This window comes from Giraffa tippelskirchi, chromosome 4 (genome assembly GCF_054371585.1).
Source record: "Giraffa tippelskirchi isolate mGirTip1 chromosome 4, T2T-mGirTip1v1.2.pri, whole genome shotgun sequence".
NCBI classification, from domain to species: Eukaryota; Metazoa; Chordata; class Mammalia; order Artiodactyla; family Giraffidae; genus Giraffa; species Giraffa tippelskirchi.
Window position 1 is genome coordinate 200,741,817 of NC_137278.1, and position 22,433 is coordinate 200,764,249.

General features: G+C 42.4%; 1 protein-coding gene and 1 long non-coding RNA gene across 33 annotated transcripts in view; one reads left to right on the plus strand and one right to left on the minus strand.

Annotated features, from left to right (window-relative positions):
* Positions 1 to 7,441, minus strand: part of LOC145546645 (uncharacterized) — a 37,645-nt gene extending 30,204 nt beyond the window's left edge. The window contains exon 1 of the long non-coding RNA XR_014083094.1: positions 7,095 to 7,441. This is a non-coding gene — a long non-coding RNA (uncharacterized LOC145546645). The remainder of the gene's footprint in view (positions 1 to 7,094) is intronic.
* Positions 1 to 22,433, plus strand: part of ERC1 (ELKS/RAB6-interacting/CAST family member 1) — a 266,710-nt gene that overhangs the window by 137,613 nt on the left and 106,664 nt on the right. For 31 of the 32 annotated variants that reach the window (XM_081594049.1, XM_081594055.1, XM_081594066.1 and 28 more), the window contains one exon: positions 15,314 to 15,474. In XM_081594049.1, coding sequence (XP_081450175.1) covers positions 15,314 to 15,474 — 161 coding nt within the window. Of the gene's footprint in view, positions 1 to 15,313; positions 16,130 to 16,270; positions 17,609 to 22,433 lie in introns of those variants that run through there. The other variant, XR_014083087.1, reaches the window with a different exon arrangement.

Consider the following 22,433-nt stretch of genomic DNA (forward strand, 5'->3'; position numbering starts at 1 on the left):
ATTCTTCCAGAGTGAATTTATTTTCTGAAAGAGCACATTGCTAACTAAATGTTAAAGAAAGCCTCTAAAATAGCAAGACTTTTTCCTTGTCACTCAATAAGGTGGGTTTATATCTGTTCCTAAAGTATATTTTTTAATATTCTGACCAATGAAAAGATGTACTCTCAATATGACTAACATGTGCGCGAGTTCTGAGTTTTACTTTTTTAAAAATCCCTTTGTCTTCTTTTTTTTTTTTGAGTATAAGTGCTTTACAATGTTGTGATATACAGCAATGCAGTTTGCTGCTGTACAACCACATGACTTGGCTATATGTATACACCTATCCTCTTGGACCCCCCCATCCCATCCCCAACCCCTCCCATCCCATGCCTCTAGGCCATCACAGAGCACCAAGCTGAGCTTCCTGTGCTATATAACGGTTTCTCACTAGCTCTCTGTTTTAGACATGGTAGTGTATATATGTCAGTACTACCTATTTTACTTTTAAAGCTCATTTTTAATAGCAATACTTTTTTTTTTTTCAAATTGCCATTTTGCCATTGTTTGGCCATGTATGTTTGGCATGTATGTTAAGTATAAATTCTTGACCTAGAATATAATGAGATTTTACCAATGGTTTGCTAGATATCTTTTTTATTTTTAACACAGATTTTTTAAAAAATTTATTTGCATGTTAAAATTGTGCAGATTTTAAAAATTATTTGAACAAAAAAGTGACACTTGACTGAAGTGCGTTTTACAGCCTGCAGGACACCTTGGACCAATCTCTTCTCCACTCCAGGTCTCCCTGTCGTCCCCCCGGGTGCTCCCTTCAGCTTACAAGTCCTCTCCCTTCCCAGTCAGCCAGGCCGGCAGAAGGGAGAGGCAGGCGCACCTCCTTGCCAGTAGTTTTTGGTTCTTTGATGTGAAAATGGGCAGCACAGTCGCTTAAACATGACTCAGCTTCCTTTTGTGCGTATGGGCAGCACACGCCTCATTACAACTCGCCTGCTTGCTTCTCCTGCTCGATTGTCGCTTCTGAAGGCGGTAAATTTTTCTCTGCAGTTCTGTCTTTCTCACTCTTGTTTGTCAGGTGTGATTGCAGAGGAAGTGGTGCTGGACACAGGCGGGAGGGGTCTGCACAGTGGCTGCTGCCAGGGGTCCTCTTTTTATTCTTAAGGATTTATTAAATCCCCTACGTCTTTGAGTCTACCCAGTCTGTTATATAGGAGTTATCAGTGTGATACAGCGAATACTCTTTCACACGGGACCAGGTAGCACCATGAAGCAGGACTGGTAGCCGGGCGGCCTGGAGAAGACCATGTGGCAATGAGCTTGTAACTAAACTCCCCAGCCTTCCCTTCGCCTTCTTACTTTCAGCTGCTGCCAAAATGGACAGCTTGTAATCTGGTTTTCTAAACCTAATCCTGTACTGATCTGAGTATTTATAGCAAATTATATTTTCCTCATTTTTAAATTGACAGTCATGCTCAGAAAATAAAATACTTTCACTTATGCTACCTTTTCCATAAGTATTTATTGAATACCATATATTTTTCCAGATACTGAGCATTGAAAACAAGGTATTGGATACAGCCTGTGCCTCAGGAAGTTCACATATATTGGGAAAGACTGGAGAATGAACCTGTCTATAATCATGGTTCAGTTTGCTAAGTGCCACTGGTCAGGATCTGAATAGAGGGCTTTACAAGTAGAAGAGGAAGGGCCATTCTCGCCTTGAGAGGGACAGCATTGTGCCCGTGGAATGCGTGTGTCTCTCCAAATCTACTTTCACTTAAGAACAAAAACAAAGCAGAGGGCAGCATATAATCCATTGTGGAAGGATCCACAGAAGGCTTCCTGGAGGAGGTGGCTTATGCACGTGCTCAGTCTTAGGAAGAGTCAGGAGAAGAAGAGCTTTTGTTTATTTATCTATTCTAAGTTATTCTTCAGGTTGTGCTGAAGAATGCCAGCTGTATTATATGGTAGTAGAATTGTGAGCACATCAGGTTTGTATTTTCAGCCCAGTTCTCTCTTCTGAGATTCAAGCGAAGTCTCCTTCGTACCAACCGTGTATCCTTACTCCGGTATTTCACTGCCATGTCAACTGGAAACCATCCAAATTCAGAGCTCTTGATTTCTCACCTTCCAAGCAGTCTTTCCCTCAGGCTTTTTCATCTCATCTGAGAAGGCGCTCTTATCCTACAGAGCTGAACTTAGGTGCCTTTGGTGGGAGGGGAGTTGAGTCCAAGAAAGGCAGAGGTGACAGCTTAGGTGCCGAGACTCTGTGCTGTGACTCTGGTTCAGAGGCCCCTCCAAAGCTGCAGGGAAATTGTCATGCCTGGTGGCTAAGAAGTGGGCTCTCGAGCTAGACGCCTTGGTTGGAATTATGGATCCATCACTTATAGATTGTGACCTCAGGTGAGTTGCTTTGCCTCAGCTCCTTGAGCGGTCAGAGAAGGGCACTGGCGTGTACATAGTGCTGCGAAGGTGTTGGTGTAACGTGGTGCACCTGGCGTGTCAGGAGAGGCCGTGTGTATACAGCACTTAGAGACAGGTAGTCAGTAGACATCGGCGACCTTGACACGTCTCTTGTCTCCACCATAGCCCTTGACAGCCCCATAGGGAGGGCTGGTCCCACCAGTCCAAGGCCCCAAAGAAACTTAGAATCCATAGACCCTACCTGGTTGATCCGGCAACAGTGATGACATGCTTAAGTAACCATTTTCATACGTATCTTTCATACAAGTTTTCATCCTTGTCACTTGAGGAAATCCTTGTCGCCTTCCCTCCCCTAGCCTGGAATTGGCAGCATCTGCATCAGCTGAGGCCGCCACAGCCTACTAACAGGCAGGCCCTGTGGGCGTCATTCTGGCCACCTGATTCTTCATTCTCTGAGAGCATGTCTTAGGTCATTGCAGGAGTGTAGTCTGTCCATAATTTTCCAATTTACTTTCAGGTTTTCCTCTTGAAAATAGTTTGGACAGCTTTAGTAAATGACTAGAAATGTGTGCTGTGAAATAATGGGGAAATATGAGATGTCGTATGAATTGATGCTTTCAAACTGGTGCTGGAGAAGACTCTTGAGATCCCTTGGACAGCAAGGACAGTCAGTCCTAAAGGAGATCAACCCTGAATACTCATTGGAAGGACTGATGCTGAAGCTGAAGCTCCAGTGCTTTGGCCACCTCATGGGAAGAGCCAACTCTTTGGAAGACTCTGATGCTGGGAAAGATTGAAGGCAAAAGGAAAAGGGAGCAGCAGAGGATGAGATAGTTAGATAGCATCACCGACTCAATGGACATGAGTTTGAACAAACTCCAGGATAGGAGTTTGTGAAGTGAAGGACAGGGAAGCCTGGCGTGCTGCAAAGAGTCGGACACAACTGAGCAGCTGAACAACAACAATGTAAGAAAGTTGGTTGTCAGCAACGTAAACTGTGCTTTTAAAGCAGTTTACTGATTTCTGCAGACTTCGTTTTTCATCAGTGCAAAGATCGAAGATGCTGTTGTCATGAAACATTTTATTTATAAACATATGGAAGCTACATGTTTAACATTCAAGGGTCTGAGGAGATGTGACAGTTAAATTCACAGCCATGATCTCTCCGCCATGTGTAATCATTCCAGTATTTAAATCAGCCTCCTTCAAGATGCACCTAGTAAGTTTCATTGTAGATGGTTGCTCTGGTGTCAGAGAGTTCAGGTCTCCTTTGTTATGGTGACTGGTTATGAAATGAGGCACTTGACAGACTGAAGTGAGACTGTTGGATATACGTCATGTCTGCCTTCATGGTGACAGCTGGCTACAAGACAAACCCCACCAGAGCCTCTCTGCAGTAGACAGGGGACTTCAAAGACCACCAGTGCTGCCACTTCAAAGGAGGGTCCTGCCATCTCTGGCTGGTTGAAAGAAGCGGTTAAACGGCCATACCCAGCCGTAGCAGAAATCTCTGTGTTTAGACTTCTCCTTTTGATCTTAGAGAGATGTATGAAAGGCGTGTTAAGTTAAAGGAATGATACAGTCTGCAGTGATGGCAACCCAATATTATTCTGTATTTCATTGCACTTATTAGTGGAAATCACCCAAATATGTTCAAATAACAGCAAGTCTAAAAACTCAAGTGTCTCAGACAGCAAACATTCAAAAAAGAGTTGAAACTGTTTGAACGCTGTAGTCACCTTCACAAATGGCGGAATAAGTCCGATGTAAATTAAAATGAAACTCTCAGTGTGTTTTAAAAACTGTCCTTCAGTCTCTCCTTGTAATTTTTATCCCCCTTTAGTTAGAAACTAGTTCTGAATGTTGATAGTAAGAATGAGAGACAGCAATAACTTATGATCTCAAGGCTGATTTGCATGGTTTAAACTGACATTTCTCTGTATTTAGTAACTCTGTACTTAAAAACTTAAACAAGTTTGTTCTATTTAAAATCTTATCCAGTTATGCTGGATACACTTTTGAAATAATTAATCTTTGTATCATTATTGAACAAGCAAGCAAGCAGAGGTCTCAGTTTTAATAAAACTTGTAATCGCAGATCAGAATCCTAACAAGCATCTTTATGATAACAAAGGCAGCAACGTGAATTCTTCCAGGTATTAATAGAATGCCATGACCTTTTGTTATTTACGGTTCCCCTCTTACCATGTGTATTGTAGAAGGGTGAAGCTAAGAAACCCTCAAATTCTTCCACCCTGAGCTTCTGTTTTCTTAGTTTCTTCCTACATAAAATGAATAATTTAGACCTGCCAGAAGCTTGGGCCAGTATAACTTCCTCTCTAGTTTTGCCAGATGGGGTCAGTAGACAACAGCTAAAGAAATTAGAAAGGAAAACAGAAGCCCCCAGGAAATAACCACATGTGATGGTTATGATCCCCCCCAAAAAAAATCCCTATATTCATCAGTAATTTGTAAAGTAATTCTTAAAAAGAAATTAAGAATCACTCTAATTCGTGAAGTAATTCTTTAAAAGACAACTTCTATTTGTCTTTCTCTGTTCCTGTCTTCCTTTTAGAAACCTTCTGATAAAATAGTGCATGCTTATATTATCCTGGAACTTCAGGAAATATCTGTTTCTGAATTTCAGCTTGATTTTTTTTTTTCTTTTTATTCAACAAAAAGACCACATCAGAAGTTAAGTGAAAATAGTGACTGCAGTGGAGAAGGAATAAAACCTGGCCCCACGTTGAGCCGAGTTGAGGGCCATAGTCTGTAGATACTGGATTTCCAAGTAGGCGGTTTTTACACTTGTGTCCACCACGTGTGACTGCTGCTGTACTAGGAGGTGCTTTTGGAATCTCCTGGCAGGTCTGTGACAGATGATGTTCCATTTGCTCGTACTACGTTCTCGGGGCGTTTGGCCCTTACCCTGGACTCTCCTCCTGAGCAGTCTGATAAACTGAGTTATTGACGACAGAGGCAGTCATCCAAAATGCAGACAGAGGTACAGTCGTGGGAGCCAGATGGCTTCCCGCTGGTGTTTATGTGCAGTTTATGTTCGCCTTGGCTGCACCTTCCTGGATGTTTTTAATGAAACCTATTTTCCTAGAGAAGTCCACACAGCAGGGCTGGTCTTGCACAGCAGAGAGTTCTCAGGGATATGTGTGGCATGGCCCAAGCTCTGCCTCGGTGCTCACGGGTCTCTTCCTGTGGCCTCCACCCTCTTGAGTGAATGAAGGTGTGCAGGGCACTGAACTAGAATCAGGTGACATGGGTGCTGTGTCGTCTTCTGTTTATTGGCTCTGATGGAGGGTGAGGCCCCTAGTGCCTCTAGGCCTCTGTGCTCTCACCTGTGTGGAGTCAGTTATCACCCCCCTAGGTGTTCTGGTTTTCTGTAAAGGCAGGACACAGATGTTGAGCCTCACTTATTATGGCCAGACCAGAACAGCCCTGTGTAGTGTGTGTGAGTGTATGCATGCTCACGTGTGATGTGAGTTCCCTCTTCGTGTCCTTGGGTTGCCAGACATTAAATCCCACACTTTTACTTTTCTCCTTTAGCTAATAATAAACTTTTTATACAAACTGTCTTTTGTCAATATTTTCTTTGTAACCATTTTTCAAGGGTTATATTGAAATAATAATTTTTCTGCAACATGTACCTCTAATTAATGAAGTAGTGCTTTTTACTTCGAGGTAGCTGTTTGATTTTTTTTTTTTAGCTGTGCAAATGATAAGGATTAAAATTTCCAGTTAAACTGTCAGTAATTTTTTTTTATTGGTGAAAACTTAAGGAAACAGTCTGAAACTGTTTTCACGCAGGTTGTCCATTTGACCTTAGAGGAGGGGCTTGAGCCCTAAATGCTCTGACTTCATGCTAGGAAGAGGACTGCTGTTTTCTGTAATAAAGCTGAATTAAGGTTTTCTCCCTGTGAAGTGACCATATAAATTTTTAAATTTATTTTTGATTTGAGGATATTTGCTTTACAATGTCGTGTTAGTTTCTGCTGTACAGCAAAGTAAATCAGCTATACATACACATATATCCCCTCCCTCTTGAGCCTCCCACCCACCCCTCATCCCACCCCTCTGAGTCATCACAGAGCACCAAGCTAAGCTCCCTGTGCTGCGCGGCAGCTTCCTACTAGCTATCTTTTTACACGTGGTGATGTATATATGTCAGTGCTGCTTCTCCCAATTCGTTCCATCCTCCCCTTCCCCCGCTGGGTCCACAAGCCCGTTCTCTATGTCTGTATCTCTATTCCTGCCCCGCAGATAAGTTCATCAGTATCATTTTTCTAGATTCTATACATATGTGTAGCCAACTAACTTTAAGGAAATGTCTCCCCCAAACCAAGACAGCTTACACAGCCCTCCTTGTGTCTTCTGTATCCTAGTGTGTTCTGTATCTATTCCCTGGTGGCTCAAGTGGTAAGGAATGAATCCACTTGCAATGCAGGAGACCCGAGTTCAATCCCTGGGTTGGAAAGATCCCCTGGAGAAGGGAATGGCTACCCACTCCAGTATCCTTGCCTGGAGAATTCCATGGACAGAGGAGCCTGGCGAGCTACAGTCCATGGGGTCGCAAAGAGTCCAACTCGACTGAGCGACTGACATTTTCACCTTGACTTTCCAGCAATGCACAAAAAAATTTTTTTCAGGAGAGAACTTACCGGAGCTCGAAGTTCAAGGAAAAGTCTTGTCCTGCTTCTTTTTGTGTTTATTTTCCTGGGTTAACTCACCCAGGTGCAGAAGAGGTAAAATGATGGTTGCCACATCTTCACTGAAGAAAGGAAATGTGATGTCATCTAGATTATTTCTGCCCTCCTTTCTCACAGGTGTAGCAGAGGAGCCATGCAGTTTATGTGCACCCAGGAAATTACTAATTTTATATTTTACTTGATTCTGGTACAAGCTATTTGTTGCTAAAATAAGCAGTTTATAGGAGAATTAATCAAGTAATGGTCTCTGCAGAAAGATAGTTTCCAGTGCTTACTTCACATTTTGAGTTCTTAGTACTGATGTTGTGTTACCAGGAAATCACCTAAATAGAATCGATTGTGAGATAAACATTGGCCCCTCCACAGCCTCTTTCCAGCCTCTGTGACTCAGATGATGAAAGTCCTTCTAGCAGGGGGGTGTTTTTGCTTTGCTTTGATAACATTTTATTGATGTCTGAGTTTTCAGGCTCCACCGTGGAGTAATGAGTACTTATTATAGGATTTATCTACCCACGCCCTCTGGAAAAGTTGAGACGGCTTGAAAAAGAAGCATTTCTTTCACATTGTTGTGTCTCCACTCTTTTCAAATTTATCTCCAGTTGAAAATGTGTCAGCCACAGCATGCTATTCCTGGAAACGTAAAGGCAGCCGCCAGCAGAGGGGCACAGCCAGTCAACATGAATCTAGCTTCTCGGCGAGTTGGCCTTAACTGTGCGTGTGTTTGGGAGCCATGTGCAGCATCAGACATTATGGAGCATCCTAGGGGAATGTGAAGCCTATTTTGAAAGACATTAAAAAAATTTTTTTTGTACATTTCTCACCCCATGGGAGCACATTAATTATTTAAAGTATCATTTGCTGATTTTTTAAAAAATATATATATTTTTAAACACATGTCGCTGCACCAGGTTGTAGTTGGGACATGTGAGCTCTAGCTCTCTGGCCAAGGATTGAACCCGGGCTTACTGGATTGGCAGCATGGAGTCTAAGCCACTGGACCACCAGGGGAGTCTCGTCATTTGCTGATTTTGTTTGGCACTGTTGAACGTTGGAGAAATCCAACAGTGTATCAGAAGGCAAGAAATCAAGGGACTCCCTGAGCCGAGCGGTAGTTTCTGCGGTTTCTTCTTCAGACTGTCATCTGTGACTTTTGCTAAGGTTTGGGTTCCTCATAGTGTCAGGAGGGTAACAGACAGCGGTGGTACCTGACAGTTCCCAGGTTTAACACACTGCTCGATTCAGTGGTCTCTGTTACCATTAGGTCACCTCAAGAATCACTTATATCTTATTTTCAGTAAAGAGAATAGGAAGTGAAAACAAATGCTGTCATATAAGTCACATGTATTTAAATGGGAACTGAACAAACAAAACTTCTAAGTTCCTATTTTGGTAGGGTCTGATTCATTTCGAAGTGCCCGCCTTCTTCAGGGAACCTAGTGGAGTTAGTTTTACTGTTCCTCTCATCTTGGATTTTACCAGACCCTGCCCCCCTCAGCCCCTGATCATCTGAGCTCTGCTCCATCACCCCCACACTGTTCAGGGCTTTCTTGCCTTAACCTAGCTCTTCAGCTCCTCTTTTCCCTTTTATGTTTCCTACTAGATCACCAGAGTTTACAGATTCATGTCTCTTCATTCACCCTTTCAACAAATATTCACTGAGTGTCTACTCTGCCCTGGGCCCTGACACACATTCTTACTTTACCTCTGAAACCACTTTCACCTTTGCCTATTAATCTGGCCTTTCCCCTGGGATCTCCCAACAACCCTTTCTGGTGATCATTGTCGTTTAGTTGCCAAGTTGTGTCTAATGCTTTGCGACCCTGTGGACAACAGCCCACCAGGCTCCTCCAACCGTGGGATTCTCCAGGCAAGAATGCTGGAGTGGGTTGCTGTGTCCTTCTACAGGGGTTCTTCCCAACCCAGGGATCAAACCTGCATCTCCTGCATTGGCAGGTGGTTTCTTTACCTCTGAGCCACCTGGAAAGCCCTTCTGGTGATCAGTAAATGTTTATTCTGCACCTTGGCATTGGAGGACAAACTCTCAGCTGTCCTGTTTCCTGTTGCCCTTTATACCGCTGTCCATCACAGCTTTATGGAAACCTCCGCTTCCTCAGGGCTCAGGCTTTTCAGCTGTGGTGTGAAGCTTTTCCGTGAAGTGTTTCCTGCCTCACTGACTTGAGCACCCACATGGATGACCCACCTGTCTGTCCTCTCCAGTTCCTGGCCCGAGAGGTTGCTGCCTCACGGTCTTTCTTCATCCCACATCTGACATCCTTGACCTTATTACAATCCACCTCCAACCACCTCATGACAGCGCCTTCCTCTCAGATCACACTTACCTGTCACCTCAGCTTTCAAGGTCCCACGAGCGCTGTCTTTGTGTGTCGGTAGAGCCTCTGTGTCTTTTTTCACTTTATACTAGCCCCTCTCTCTTTAGCTTAGATTCCTTGGTCCATTGTTTCAGTCATTCTGATTTTAACTCTAAATCCTCTTGCTCCTCTGTTTCGTCACCTCCTTTGGTACCTTCTTGTTGCTTTGGGGAGAAAAGCCGAAACCCCTCGTGAGGCCTTCTCAATCCTTCTACGTCTGGCCGCTTCCTGCCTCTCCTGCACGTGGCATCCCTTCTTCCCATGTTCTCAGGGCTTTGCTTTCATCTTTTTTATCTTCTTGGATAGGCATGCGCTTTCCCACTTCAGGGCTTCTAAACACTCCAGGCCCAGGGACTGGAGTGCTGTTTTCCTCCCCACCAGCTCCTTGACTTCCTTGGGGGATCTTTCCGTCAAGTCCCCCACAGCATAGATGAAGGCTTCACGCTGCTTATCCTCATGGCATCCTGTGCTTCCTTACATGAATCTATTCATGATTACACATTGCTGAATGTGATTAGTGAATGATTGTATCCCTGTGTGGACTCTGAGCGCAAGGGCAGTCGGGAAGCGTGTATTTCTGTCAAGCCCTGGCAGTATAACACAGTGCCTGGCACATGGGGGAGGATTAAGTATCTGTATGGGAGAAGACAGGGAGAGGAAAGAAGGAGAGAAAGATGCAGAAGTGGGCCTGGGAACGCTCCCTGGAGGGATCGTTAGATGCAATCGTGGAAAGCTGTCTTAGGACTTTTTTGGACGCTGATGTCCTACAGCAGAGCAGCATCAGCTGTAAACGCAGTGGAGCCTCACTGCCTCGGTTGGAATCCCAGCTCTGCCTCCTCTGGCCGTGTGACCCGGAATAAGGCACTTAAACCCACTAAAGCTCATTCCCTCTTCTGTAGAATTGAGGATAATATTAATACTACCTCGTAGGATCCTTGTGAGAATTTAATGAGACAACACATGTAAAGTGCTTAGTACATTTCAAAGGACTCAAATAATATCAGTCACTCTTACTATTATTGTAATAGCTGTAACTGTTCCATATTCATAAAAGAGTGCACTGCTGGTGTATATCTTACCAAAGAAGTACCATGCATTGGCCAGAATAACATACTGGGATAAAGAGAAGATTTCTTATATAAATACTAGCATAAATATTTTGGGAATTCTGTATATTCAAATTCTCATATAAGTACTGATTGTGAGACACCTACAGCAGTTTGTTAGGAGAAGGTAGTGGAACATGTATATGTAGGTGTGTCTGTCTGTTCTCATTCATGCTTCAGTCAGGCTTCTCGACTCAGCAGCTAGGTGGCTTTTTTTTTTTTGGTGATTGTGTGGCAGAGTGAGTCTTAATCTAGAATTTTGTTGAAATCAGGAAAACGAGTGGACTCACCATGTGAAAATCTGACTTACCAGTGAATGCCTAACCTCTAGATAATCTTCTTTTCTTTTTTTCTTCTAATCATTTTCTCTTTCTCTTTGGAGACTTAGGCCACTTATCTTCCCAAGAAATTCTAACAGGATTTTCCAGAAGCATCCTGAAAACTGCAGACAGCGTTTTGCTCTTGGTTGTGGGAAACGTGGAGACACAACTTTGCCAGCCCCGCAGCACCCAGGCGCTTTGCTGTCCTAGGGAAAGCGGCCCATGGTGAAGCCATAATTTGTTCCTTTCTGATTCTGAGTAGAAGTTTATTAGCTTGTGATTTAAGCAAACCATCTGGTGCTGCTGGCACCGCACACTCTCCGCCCAGAGCTCCCTCCTTAATGTCTTAGTGGAGGCAGTTTAGGTTACATACTTGAATCCCTGCTTTGGTCTGGGCTTTTTTTTTTTTTTTTTTGTCTTAAAACATGTGCTTTTGAAAATTATACTGTGACCCAAAGCACATTTTAAAATTGTGGAGAATTTCTTCATGGTTTGGTGGGGTGTGTATCACTTCCTTTCTTCTACTCAACTTTCATTACCTTCATGTCTCAATTGTTGTTCAGTCGCTAAGCTGTGACCCCATGGACTGCAGCACGCCAGGCTCCCCTGTCCTTCACTGTCTCCTGGAGACGGTCTCCTCAGACTCATACCTGTTGAGTTGGTGATGCCATCCAACCATCTCATACTCTGTCACTCCCTTTCCTCCTGCCCTCAATCTTTCCCACCATCAAGGTCTTTTCCAATGAGTCGGCCCTTTGCATCAGGTGGCCAAAGTATTGGAGCTTCAGCTTCAGCATCAATCCTTCCAATGAATATTCAGGACTGATTTCCTTTAGGATTGACTGGTTTGATCTCCTTGCAGTCCAAGGGACTCTCAAGAGTCTTCTCCAGCACCACAGTTCAAAAACATCAATACTCTGGCATTCAGATTTCTTTATGATCCAGCTGTCACATCCATACATGACTACTGTATGGTGTATGCACCCAAAACTGCATAACTGTTGTAAGGTGGGCATGGAACGGGATGAATGTCTGAGTGGAGAAAGCTGACTGTGTTCTCTGGGACTGTGGAAAAGTAACAGAAAGGGAAGAATTTCAGTTTGGCTTTGAAGCTGTTTCCCTGGCTTGGAGCCAGAGTATAAAGCAGGTGATTAGTTGGAAGTCCTGGTTTACGGGACTATGCTTGCATTAGATGCCAAAATGCTTTAAAAGTTATTTGGATAAATGTATGATCTGAGGTGGAACTACCTTGAGGGTCTGGCACTCAAATGGATGGGAAATTAAGCAGTCCTTAAGAAAGTGATGTTTTACTAACAAGCAGAATTCTGTGAGTTTAACTTTGGGATGAAAGGTAATGTGTTTGTAACCATGGCAGACTTGATGCTGGGAAAATAATTCCAGAGAAGCAATTGAGGATGGCTGATAAAATATGCATTCATACATTGTTAACAATGTAGGAAATTCTCAGGCCAGGGGGTGAATTGAGAGGGAATTGAAAGATAAGTTATTGTTAAGTTGTTGAACTTAAATGCTGGGTTTTCGTGTCTTGGCACTATGGAAGAAAAGGTCCATGGTAGCCCAAGGTGAAGAGTCTCTTAACAGACAATTAGTTCTCCCTTTTTCTAAAAAGGGTCTCTGATGCCCCAAATTGGTCCTCTGAAAACGCTAAGAAAATTAACTGGCCTTTGGTGAGACTAAAGAGAAAAAGAAAGAAGGCTCAGTGAGCAACTGTTGGAGTGATACAGGGCTCATAAGTCCTACAAGTATTAAAAAAGGACAAGGATATCATTGCCAGTATATTTGAAGGCTTAGGCTAAATGCGCAAATGCCAAGAAAAATGAAACTTTAGCAAAACTAGCTAAATATGAAAAAGAAAACCTGAAAAAAAAAAAAGAATTGGTAATAAAAATTTTTCCCACAAATTTCAAGCCCAGAGAGTTATATTGGTGATTTTTAATAAACATAAAAGAGCAGATAATTCTTACAGTAACAATTCCAGAAACCAAAAAAGTAGGGACATGTTTTATAAGGCCAGCGTAACTTCCCATCAAAACTTGACAAAGCTAATGTGAGAAAGGAAAAGTTTAGGCCTGTCTCAACCATGAACATAAATATAAAAATTCCTAAACAAAATATTGCCAGTCCACAAGTAGTGTATGTGAAAAAGAAATGCTTGAAGTGAGGTTTATTCCAGGATTACAATACTGGTATTATCAGAAGATGAATTGCTGTAGTTTGGCACAATAAATTCCAGTTTTCACTCAGTGGAATATCATACAGTCATGAGAACTACAAAACTACAGTTTTACCCAGCAGTGTAGATGAATCTCACAAATACAACACCAGTGCTTAAAAGTATGTACTATGTAATTCCATCTGTATAATGTTAAAACAAATAGACTAAACTAGAATGTTGCAATAATGGTTACACTTTACCTAGAAAAGGGATATGAGGGTGGGAGTCCTGGTGATATTCTGGTTGTTGGTTTGTGGGCTCTTTACATAGATTTGTTCACTTAGAAATCTTCGGATTGTACATTTATTATTTGTGTGTTTTTAGTTCAGTAAAGGTTTACTAAAATTTTTATATACATAAGAGTATGTGTAGAGTGGGCTTGGGGCTTTCCTGGTGGCTCAGTCGGTAAAGAATTCACCTGCAATGCAGGAGACCTGGGTTTGATCACTGGGTAGGGAAGATCCCCTGGAGAAGAGAATGGCAACCCACTCCAGTATTCTTGCCTGGAGAATCCCATGGACAGAGGAGCCTAGTAGGCTATAGCCCATGGGGTCGCAAAGAGTAGGACACAACTGAGTTACTATAACTTTCACTTTTCAGAGTGGGCTTACCTTTGTATAGAAAGAGGAGGAATAATGTATTATAAATGCTTGTGTATGTATAAGGTACCCCTTCAAGTTACCTAAGAAACTGATAATCATAGCTTGCCTGGAGCAGTGAAAGACAGGATATGAATTAAACTGATAATGCAGAGTCATCCTTATTGACAGTCTTCAAAAAGGCAAAGCTTTTTTGTTGTAAAGCTTGCAGATGTGTTAGTACATATCCGAGGAGATCTGCATAATAACAGAAGTCTCAGAACAGGTGGGATGGTCAGGATGCTATTAGCTGAGAACAATAACTTGACCACTTCTGAAAAGATACTCAAAGTAATTCAAATGCCAGCAAACTAAATGTATCTGTTTACTGTTAGTTTTTAACAGCTATTTGTTGTGTTCAGTTGCTCAGTCGTGTCCGACTCCTTGTGACCCCATGGACTGCTCATGCCAGGCTTCCCTGTCCTTCACCATCTCCCAGAGCTTAATCAAACTCATGTCCATCGAGTCAGTGATGCCATCCAACTGTCTCATCACCTGTCATCCCCTTCTGCTCTTGTCCTCAATCTTTCCCAGCATCGGGGTCTTTTCCAGTGAGTCTGCTGTTACCAAAACACTCTCCTCTACCTCTGAAAAGGATTGTATTAATAACCAAGATTATTTCTTGTCAGTAATCTTCTGACTGGTATACTTGGCTGTTTGGTTATCTTGCTGAGGTTGCTTTTAGATGATAACAGATACTTTCTGTCCGCATGTTTTGGCCTCTGAATTAAGGTGAACTTGTTCATTTAAATAATTCTGATTTTTGGAACCGCATGTGGAAATAACTGATAAGGTGCTGACCTTGCTTTCCTAGTTTCTTGTTTCTTCTCGGCATCTCTCCTCTTTATCTCTGGTGTGTTTACAGGTCTTTCTCAAGCATCCTGTCTCTTCTCCATCTGGTCATAGAGATATATTTCTTCTTTTCTTCTTGACTTTCTTGAGAATACTCTACCTACCTGGCTTTAGAGCAAGAAATTATCTGATGGAAGTCTAGCTGTTTCTTTAACTCAAAATTCTAGGTGATGGTGTAAACAGAAGAACCTCAGTTTGAACAAATAAAAGTGACTCATTTATGTTTATTCTGCATCTGGTATTAGTCAGGTTTATGGCTTTTATGTCCTAAAACCCTTCTAGAAATGTTTATTATGATTTTGGTACTTATATTTTTATCTGCATTATAGTGTTGTTTCCATGGAAGTTTCTGGACTATTTCCAAATAAGTTCCTTTAAAGGGGTTGCCTGTGGCAGAGTGTTACTTCTTGAACTGATGCTCTTGCATTTATCAAAAAGAAAATGAAATTCTTTCTGTCCTGAAGTGAAAACGATTAAGAGCAGACATGAGAGATGTAGTTCTTTACCTGCCACGTGTGTGATACAGAGAGAGAGCAGGATTTCCGCTGTGTGTCTTCAGTGTTGTTGGCCCAGGTGTTGCCCACCGCCCAGCTCCTCTGACTGTCTCCAATCTGGGCGCTCAGTTTCTGCCTTTTCCATCTCTCTCGCAGGTGGAGGAGTTACTGATGGCCATGGAGAAGGTGAAGCAAGAGCTGGAGTCCATGAAGGCGAAGCTGTCCTCCACTCAGCAGTCGCTGGCCGAGAAGGAAACACATCTAACCAACCTCCGGGCCGAGAGAAGGAAGCACTTGGAGGAAGTTCTGGAGATGAAGTGAGTATTTTTACCATGTTCTCCACTCGCTAGCCGTGCTGGTCCTCGCCACTTTTGTCTTCTGGCTGTTGGCTACCCCGACCCACTTAATGCTAACCTGCTCCTTAGATTTGGGACAAATCCTGGTCAAATAGAAACAGGTTTTGCCTCCTTCTCGTTGAAAATTTAAGTCCTCTAGAGTATATATCTGTGTCCAGTTGTATCTCTGAAACTCCTAAAACCTTCTGCAAACTTCAGACAAGTTGTTTTTCCTGAGGTCTCACGACAGCTGCGCAATTTTAAAACCTTTTTATTGTAAACATTTCCAGAGGTTCACAAAAGTAGAGACAGTAGTGTCATGAACCTCCTCATACCACCCCCATATCTAATCATTAATATTTGCCAGTCTCCAGTCAGTTTCTACAATGTTGCCACTTTTTTGTTTGTTTTGGCCATGTCAGGTGGCATGCAGGATCTTAGTTCCCCAACCAGGGATCAAACTTATGCCCCCTGCAGTGGAAGCACAGACTCTTAACCACTGGAATGCCAGGGAAGTCCCCCAAATTGTCAGTTTTAACAAAACCTTTCTTAACCTACTTTTTCCCTCCTCTTGCGGCTTCCTGAAATGCTCTGTGTGAAGCCGCAGACATTTGCTACATGGGATACATCTGCTGTTGCTCTGTGATTCTGAAGAGTCTTGGTTTCCTACTATCTAGAACTGGTATGTCTCTTTTGAGTCCCCTTAAGACTTTCTCCATCACTGTTCCCAGCCCCCAGCACCGGGTGAGTGTCCTGCTCTCATTTTCCCGAAACCAAGGCTCTTCTGGGATCTCTCGGCCACCTTCGTGACCTCTGCAGTTGCCCACGATCTTGCTGTCTTCTCTTCTGACCCAGGGGAGACACTGTCCTTCAGTAGGCTACCTGCCTGCTTCTATCACAGGTTTAAACTCCAGTTCCCTCCTCTGCAGTCTTTCTCTGTTCCTTTTCTCTCACGTAGTCTTTGCTCGCTATTGGTTCCTTCTCTGCCTGAATCTACAATCTCCTTCACCTAAAGTAAATAGACATTCTGAGCCCATCCAGTGCTTTAAGCTGACATCGTCTCTTCTTTCCTCCTACTTTGAACCATCAGTAAATGTTGACTGTGAGAGTTCAGAGAAGCTGAGGGTCTGCTGTGACACCTCAGTGTGTGTTTTCACGGGACGTGATTGTTGTGATGTCATGACAGGGGCCAGGAGTTGAGGAAACAGATGATGAAAGTTGAACACTTTCCCATTGAGAAGGGAAGGACCCAAAGATACCCACTTCAGTCCCTTGTTCATTATTATATTGAAGAGCCTAGTTCTGCAATATGTCAGGAAATAATAAAATTCCGAAGGAAGTAGTAGAAGTGTCTTTATTCACTGACAGTATGATCGTCAAGCAACACATAAAAGTCAGTTGTTTTTCTCTATGTTCACAACCAGCAAATGGAAACTGAAATTTTAGGAAATACTGTTTACAATGACATCAAAATGCATAAAGCACTGCAGAGTAAATTTAACAGAAGTGGCACAAGATGTCTACATAGAAAACCACAAAACATTACTGAGAGAAAATAAAAAATATCTAAACAAATACAGGGATATACCTAGTTCACAATTTGAATTATTCAAAGTTTAAGTTGCCCATTTCCCCCAAGTTCATTTATTATTGCAGCACAATCCCAGCCAGTGTCACAGGGAGCTTTTTGTAGAAACTCACAAAACTGGAATTTTAAATTTGCATTGAATTGCGATGGATCTAGCCAAAAAGAACAGAGTCAGAAGACTTTTACTGCCTGACTTGTAGTCTTGGTGTACAGTCAGTAATAAAAAGTATGGAAGGATGTGAAGGCTGACACATGGAAGAGCGGAGCCGAATAGAGAATACATTACAGACCCACAGGGACACGGTCACAGGCACCAATGTAATTTAGCAGGAAGCACTAAATGATGCAGATACAGCTCTGCATCATCGATGATGCTATGTGGCAGCCTGGATGGGAGGGGTTTTGGGGGGAGAATGGATACATGTGTATGTATGGCTGAGTCCCTTGGCTGTTCACTTGAAACTATCACAACATTGTTAATCAGCCATACTCCAATACAAAATAAAAAGTTAAAAAAAAATAAATAAATATGCAGATACAACTGAATGTCCATAGGATAAAGTGAGGTAGGGACCTCATACATATGCAGAAATTAATTCAAAGTGAATCATAGACCTAAACATAAAAGGAAAAACCGTAGACTTCTGGAAGAAAGTGGGAAACTTTGGAACAGGCCAAGACTTTTCTTTAGTACATATAATATACTAACCATAAAAGAAAAAAATTGATCAGTTGTACGTCATCAAAATTAAAGGCTTGTTCTTCAACAGATACCTTTAAGAAAATGAATGATAAAGGTATAAGGTATTTACGTGAAAAGGATTTTCATATGTAACTTTGCAGACGATCGTTAAATTTCTATGCTATTTTGTCTGTTTCTGTAGGATTTACCCCATTGTGTTAGTCATTGATTTGTAAACTTTGTCACCTTCCTCTGTACTTCTGACATTAGGAAGTGTTGCTCATCTTGATTTCTGAGCAGCAAGCACAGTACCAAGCACATTGGCACTCAGTAAATATTCTTTGAATTGTGCCGAATTACTCTCCCATTATGTGTTCTAAGAGGATTTGTAACCAGATCACTGATGGTTTTAAACAGCCTTCATATTGTTTGTCCTTTCTGCACATTAAACCTTCAAGACCATTGGAACGTTGTTTAGATCTGGAGTTCTTCTTTTCTCTCCGGCTTAATATTCTAGGAAGCTATTTGGTTAGGGTGCCTGTTAGGATAGGAACAGTTGCCGAGGAAACGTTTGTAACGTACACCTCGAGTTTATACCGGAGTCACTGTCGGGGAACAGGTGAACCCCTCCTCTTAGCAGAGGATGTCTTTGCTGTGGGTGAGAAAGCAGTTACTGCTGGCTTCATTCTGTTTCTTCTTTGCCTTTTCTTCCACATAATGACATTCTCCCAGGACCCGTGGACATTAGTATAATTTTCCATGAAGAATTAAGTTATTTCTTCTCAACATTTGTGGCCATGCATGTTTGATTAGAGATACTGTTGGTCTCCAGAGCAGGGTGGTTACTGCCTAGCAGAGACAGCAGTTTGATCTTGAAATTAAGCTTAGCTTCACGGAGGGGGCAACATACACATCTTCAGTGAACCTACCAGAACACAGCCGCCCGCTTGGGCTCGGGGGTTGGGATCACCTTGGTGTTGTCTCTCAAGCTCACAGCATTCCAGACAGACCACAGTCCCATTGGTCTTCCTTGTCTTCAGCCACATCCACCCTGCACATCTTCCTTCTCTCTTACCATTTCTTGTTTTTATCATCTTGTCTTGCTTGTTTATATTTCCTATGTATTTTCATTTTCTTAGCTCACTTATAAAATATTTGTAATCCTCGAATGTGTCTTAATTGCCTTTATCCAGTGTTCCAAATCTGGAATTGAGGGTTAACATTATAAAAAGAGACAGTAAAAACAGGACAGTTCTCTCATAAAAGTATGATTGATTCATTGAAAAAATATCTTACACATTGGGGAAATATTCATGATACAATGTTAAGTGAAAAAAAAGGCAGAACCCACAACATAGAACTGATTTTTCTGTGCATATATGGGTGTATTTTTAACAAAAATAATAAAACTGGGAAGACTAATCATCAAAATGTTAAAAGTACTCATCTTTGAATGGTGGAAATATGGATCTTTCTCTTCTTTCTTTCTCATACTCGTTGCATTTTCTAATTTTTCCATAATAAGCATGTGTTAGTCTTAGATACGAGCACTGAAGAATTGATGCTTTTGAACTGTGGTGTTGGAGAAGACTCTTGACAGTCCCTTGGACTGCAAGAAGATCCAACCAGTCCATCCTAAAGGAAATCAGTCCTGGGTGTTCATTGGAAGGACTGATGTTGAAGCTGAAACTCCAATACTTTGGCCACCTCATGCAAAGAGTTGACTCATTGGAAAAGACCCTGATGCTGGGAAGGATTGGGGGCAGGAGGAGAAGGGAATGACAGAGGATGAGATGGTTGGATGGCATCACTGACTCAATGGACGTGGGTTTGGGTGTACTCTGGGAGTTGGTGATGGACAGGGAGGCCTGGCGTGCTGCGATTCATGGGGTCGCAAAGAGTTGGACACGACTGAGCGACTGAACTGAACTGAGTCTTAGATAAAATATGGCTGTCCGTTGGGACAGAACAGGGGTAGTATGGTTGATTCAGATGTGTGTATGGATATTATTTATTTACTTTTTAGAAAAAGAATCAAGCTCTCTATGCATTGCCGTGTGTGTGTGTGTGTGTGTATGTGTGTGAAAGGCAGATATTTTTATAGAATTGTATTTGTGTTAAGGTTTTGTTTCCTGAAAGCCTAAAATACCTGAAATGCATTATGTGAAGAGAGTTTTTCATTTCAGTTTTTCTCTGTGGAAAGCATGTAATATCACCCATGTAATATGGTAGGTGCCTGTGTGTGCCTGAGTCTGTTTCTGGATTCTGTATGGTTTTCCATTCACCTGTATGGCCATGCTAGTTGGTCACTGTTTTATATACTGTTCTTTAAGTTCTGGTGTATGACAGGACAGGGCTTCTGCGGTAGCTCAGATGGTAAAGAATCTGCCTGCAATGCAGGACACCGTGGTTTGATCCCTGGACAGAAGTCTCCTCAGTGTTCTTCAGTTAGAATCACCTGGAACTTTACTCTTTCATAGAAATTTTATAGTGACACTGACTAGGTTCTTCTTGAAAAAAATTCCTTTTGGGACTTTGATAAGACTTTGCATTTTTTATAGATGTAGCAGGCAAAATTAGACATTTTTATAACAGTAAGTCTTGCTGTCTACTTATATAGCCTGTTTATCTGTTTTACATTTTCTTCTATGACCTTCATTGGTATCTTCTGCATTTTGTCAGCAAAATTCTCACACGTCTCTATTAGATTTATTTCTAGATAGCTCATTTGCTGCTATCATGAATATGGGCACTTCTGGTTTATTTTAGCTCATGCTTGATCCCTCATTGTCATTTTCTATTTTATGGAGTATTTTCATGAGGCTGGAGCAAGAGGGAAGGGTCCTTATATGTTGGCTTAGTTCATAATATTTATCAGAAATTTAAGTTCCCATTTAAACCAAATTTATTTTCAAAATTTCAGTTTTTTCCTTCTGTCGATTTTTTTGACCTTTTATTTTTTATATATTTACATACTTTTCCTTCTTGAAGTCTTCAAAATCCATAACAAGGACTTTGATTGCTACTTTTTAGACGAACATCTGTTGCAAAGTTTCTGCTATTTCTTCAGGGATGGGGTAAATTACAACTCTCTTAAACCAAAATTTTATGTGGAAAGGCAGCAAGAGGGAGTGATGAAAGATGTGCTGGCCCTTCTTCGTCTCTGTTTCTGAAATGTTGTTTTGTTCTCTTAAGTTTCTGTAAGGTGGGGAGTTGATTCTGCTTAAGAATTTTCACCTTTACCCAAACTCTGTGTGTCTTGTGGGATAGTTTATTTTTCCAGTATACTGTAAAGAAAAAAACCTTTCTGTTCCCAGCCTGCTCACGATACGGAGCTCCTGTTGCTTTGGCTCCGAGTTCCATTCTGCCTCATGATAAACACCTTCGTATCTCATTCTGTCTTAGACTCTGTGGGCTCTGGGAGCAGACCCGCAGAGGAGCCTCACTGTGCTGTCCAAATGAGCCATGACAAGCATGGGAGTGGAATTCACTGCTGGGAAGGAGACCAGGTGGTATTCAGGGGCTAGTTCCATGTGGTAATTGCACAACCCAGTTGTAAGAAAGCAGAAACGAGAGGAGTGAAGCTTTCTGGCCACTCATCTCTCGGAGAGATAAGACAGTCACACTGTGCTCGTGTGTTTCCATTTCTCCACATAAAATTGTGCTGGAGGATATTTCTTTTTATTTCTAGGTCTGATTTTTTAAAGTTGTTTTATTTTTATTTTATAGGAGGGCTTAATGTGACTAAACCTCTCACTATGAAGACCCTAAGACAACCAGGGTCAAGTCGTTGTGTTATTAAGTGGGTCTTCTGGCCCCTTCTGCTGGGGATGAAGCTCCACCACGATGAAGCCCCATGGCTCAGGCCGTCAGTGGTTCCAGATGTGGAAGAGGGCCTCATGAGAGGGCTTCTTCACCAGAACAGATGTACGCATCCAGTTGGGCCTGTGCTAATTAAGGGAGTGTTCTCCTCCGCTCTTATTGTTGCTCCATCTGTTAGAAAGTATCCAGATAGTTGCACAACACATACAGACTTTGATGTATCCATTACGTGCAAACAGTGGAAGTGCTTCAGCATGCTTGTTTTGGGGACAGTTCATCCGGGGACAGCGGGCAGATCCTTCTTCTTACCAGCCACCATTCTGGGACACCCAGATGGGTCCAGAGGAAGAGCAGCCCCCAGGCCCGTGTGTCACCCACCAGGCGTCACTCACACCCATCTCTGTTGTCACAGAGACGAGGGCTATATTACCAGTGTCAGCGTCTTTGTATGAGACACCACCCCAACCTTACCCCACCTCAATACCCCTGCTCTGAAGTTTTGAACAGAATGCTTTAGTGAGACTGTAGAATCACATTGGATAAGGTATTTGTTGATTTTTAGTGCTCAGTAGTTGGGGAGAAGGGCTTAGTTGTTCCGTGGCATGTGGGATCTTCCCAAACCAGGAATTGAACCCATGTCCCCTGCATTGGCAGGCAGGTTCCCAACCACTGGACCACCAGGGAGGCCCTGCACGTTGGACTTTGAATGAACTGACTCGTCCTTTTCACCTGGGGTGTCGTTGGTGTGAAGGCATGTCTTGGCCACAGCAGCATCTTCTCTTCCTACCACTTTTTAGCACTGGGGGCTTCCCCGTCCCGTCTTTGTTTTCACTTTTAAAGCATAAGAAA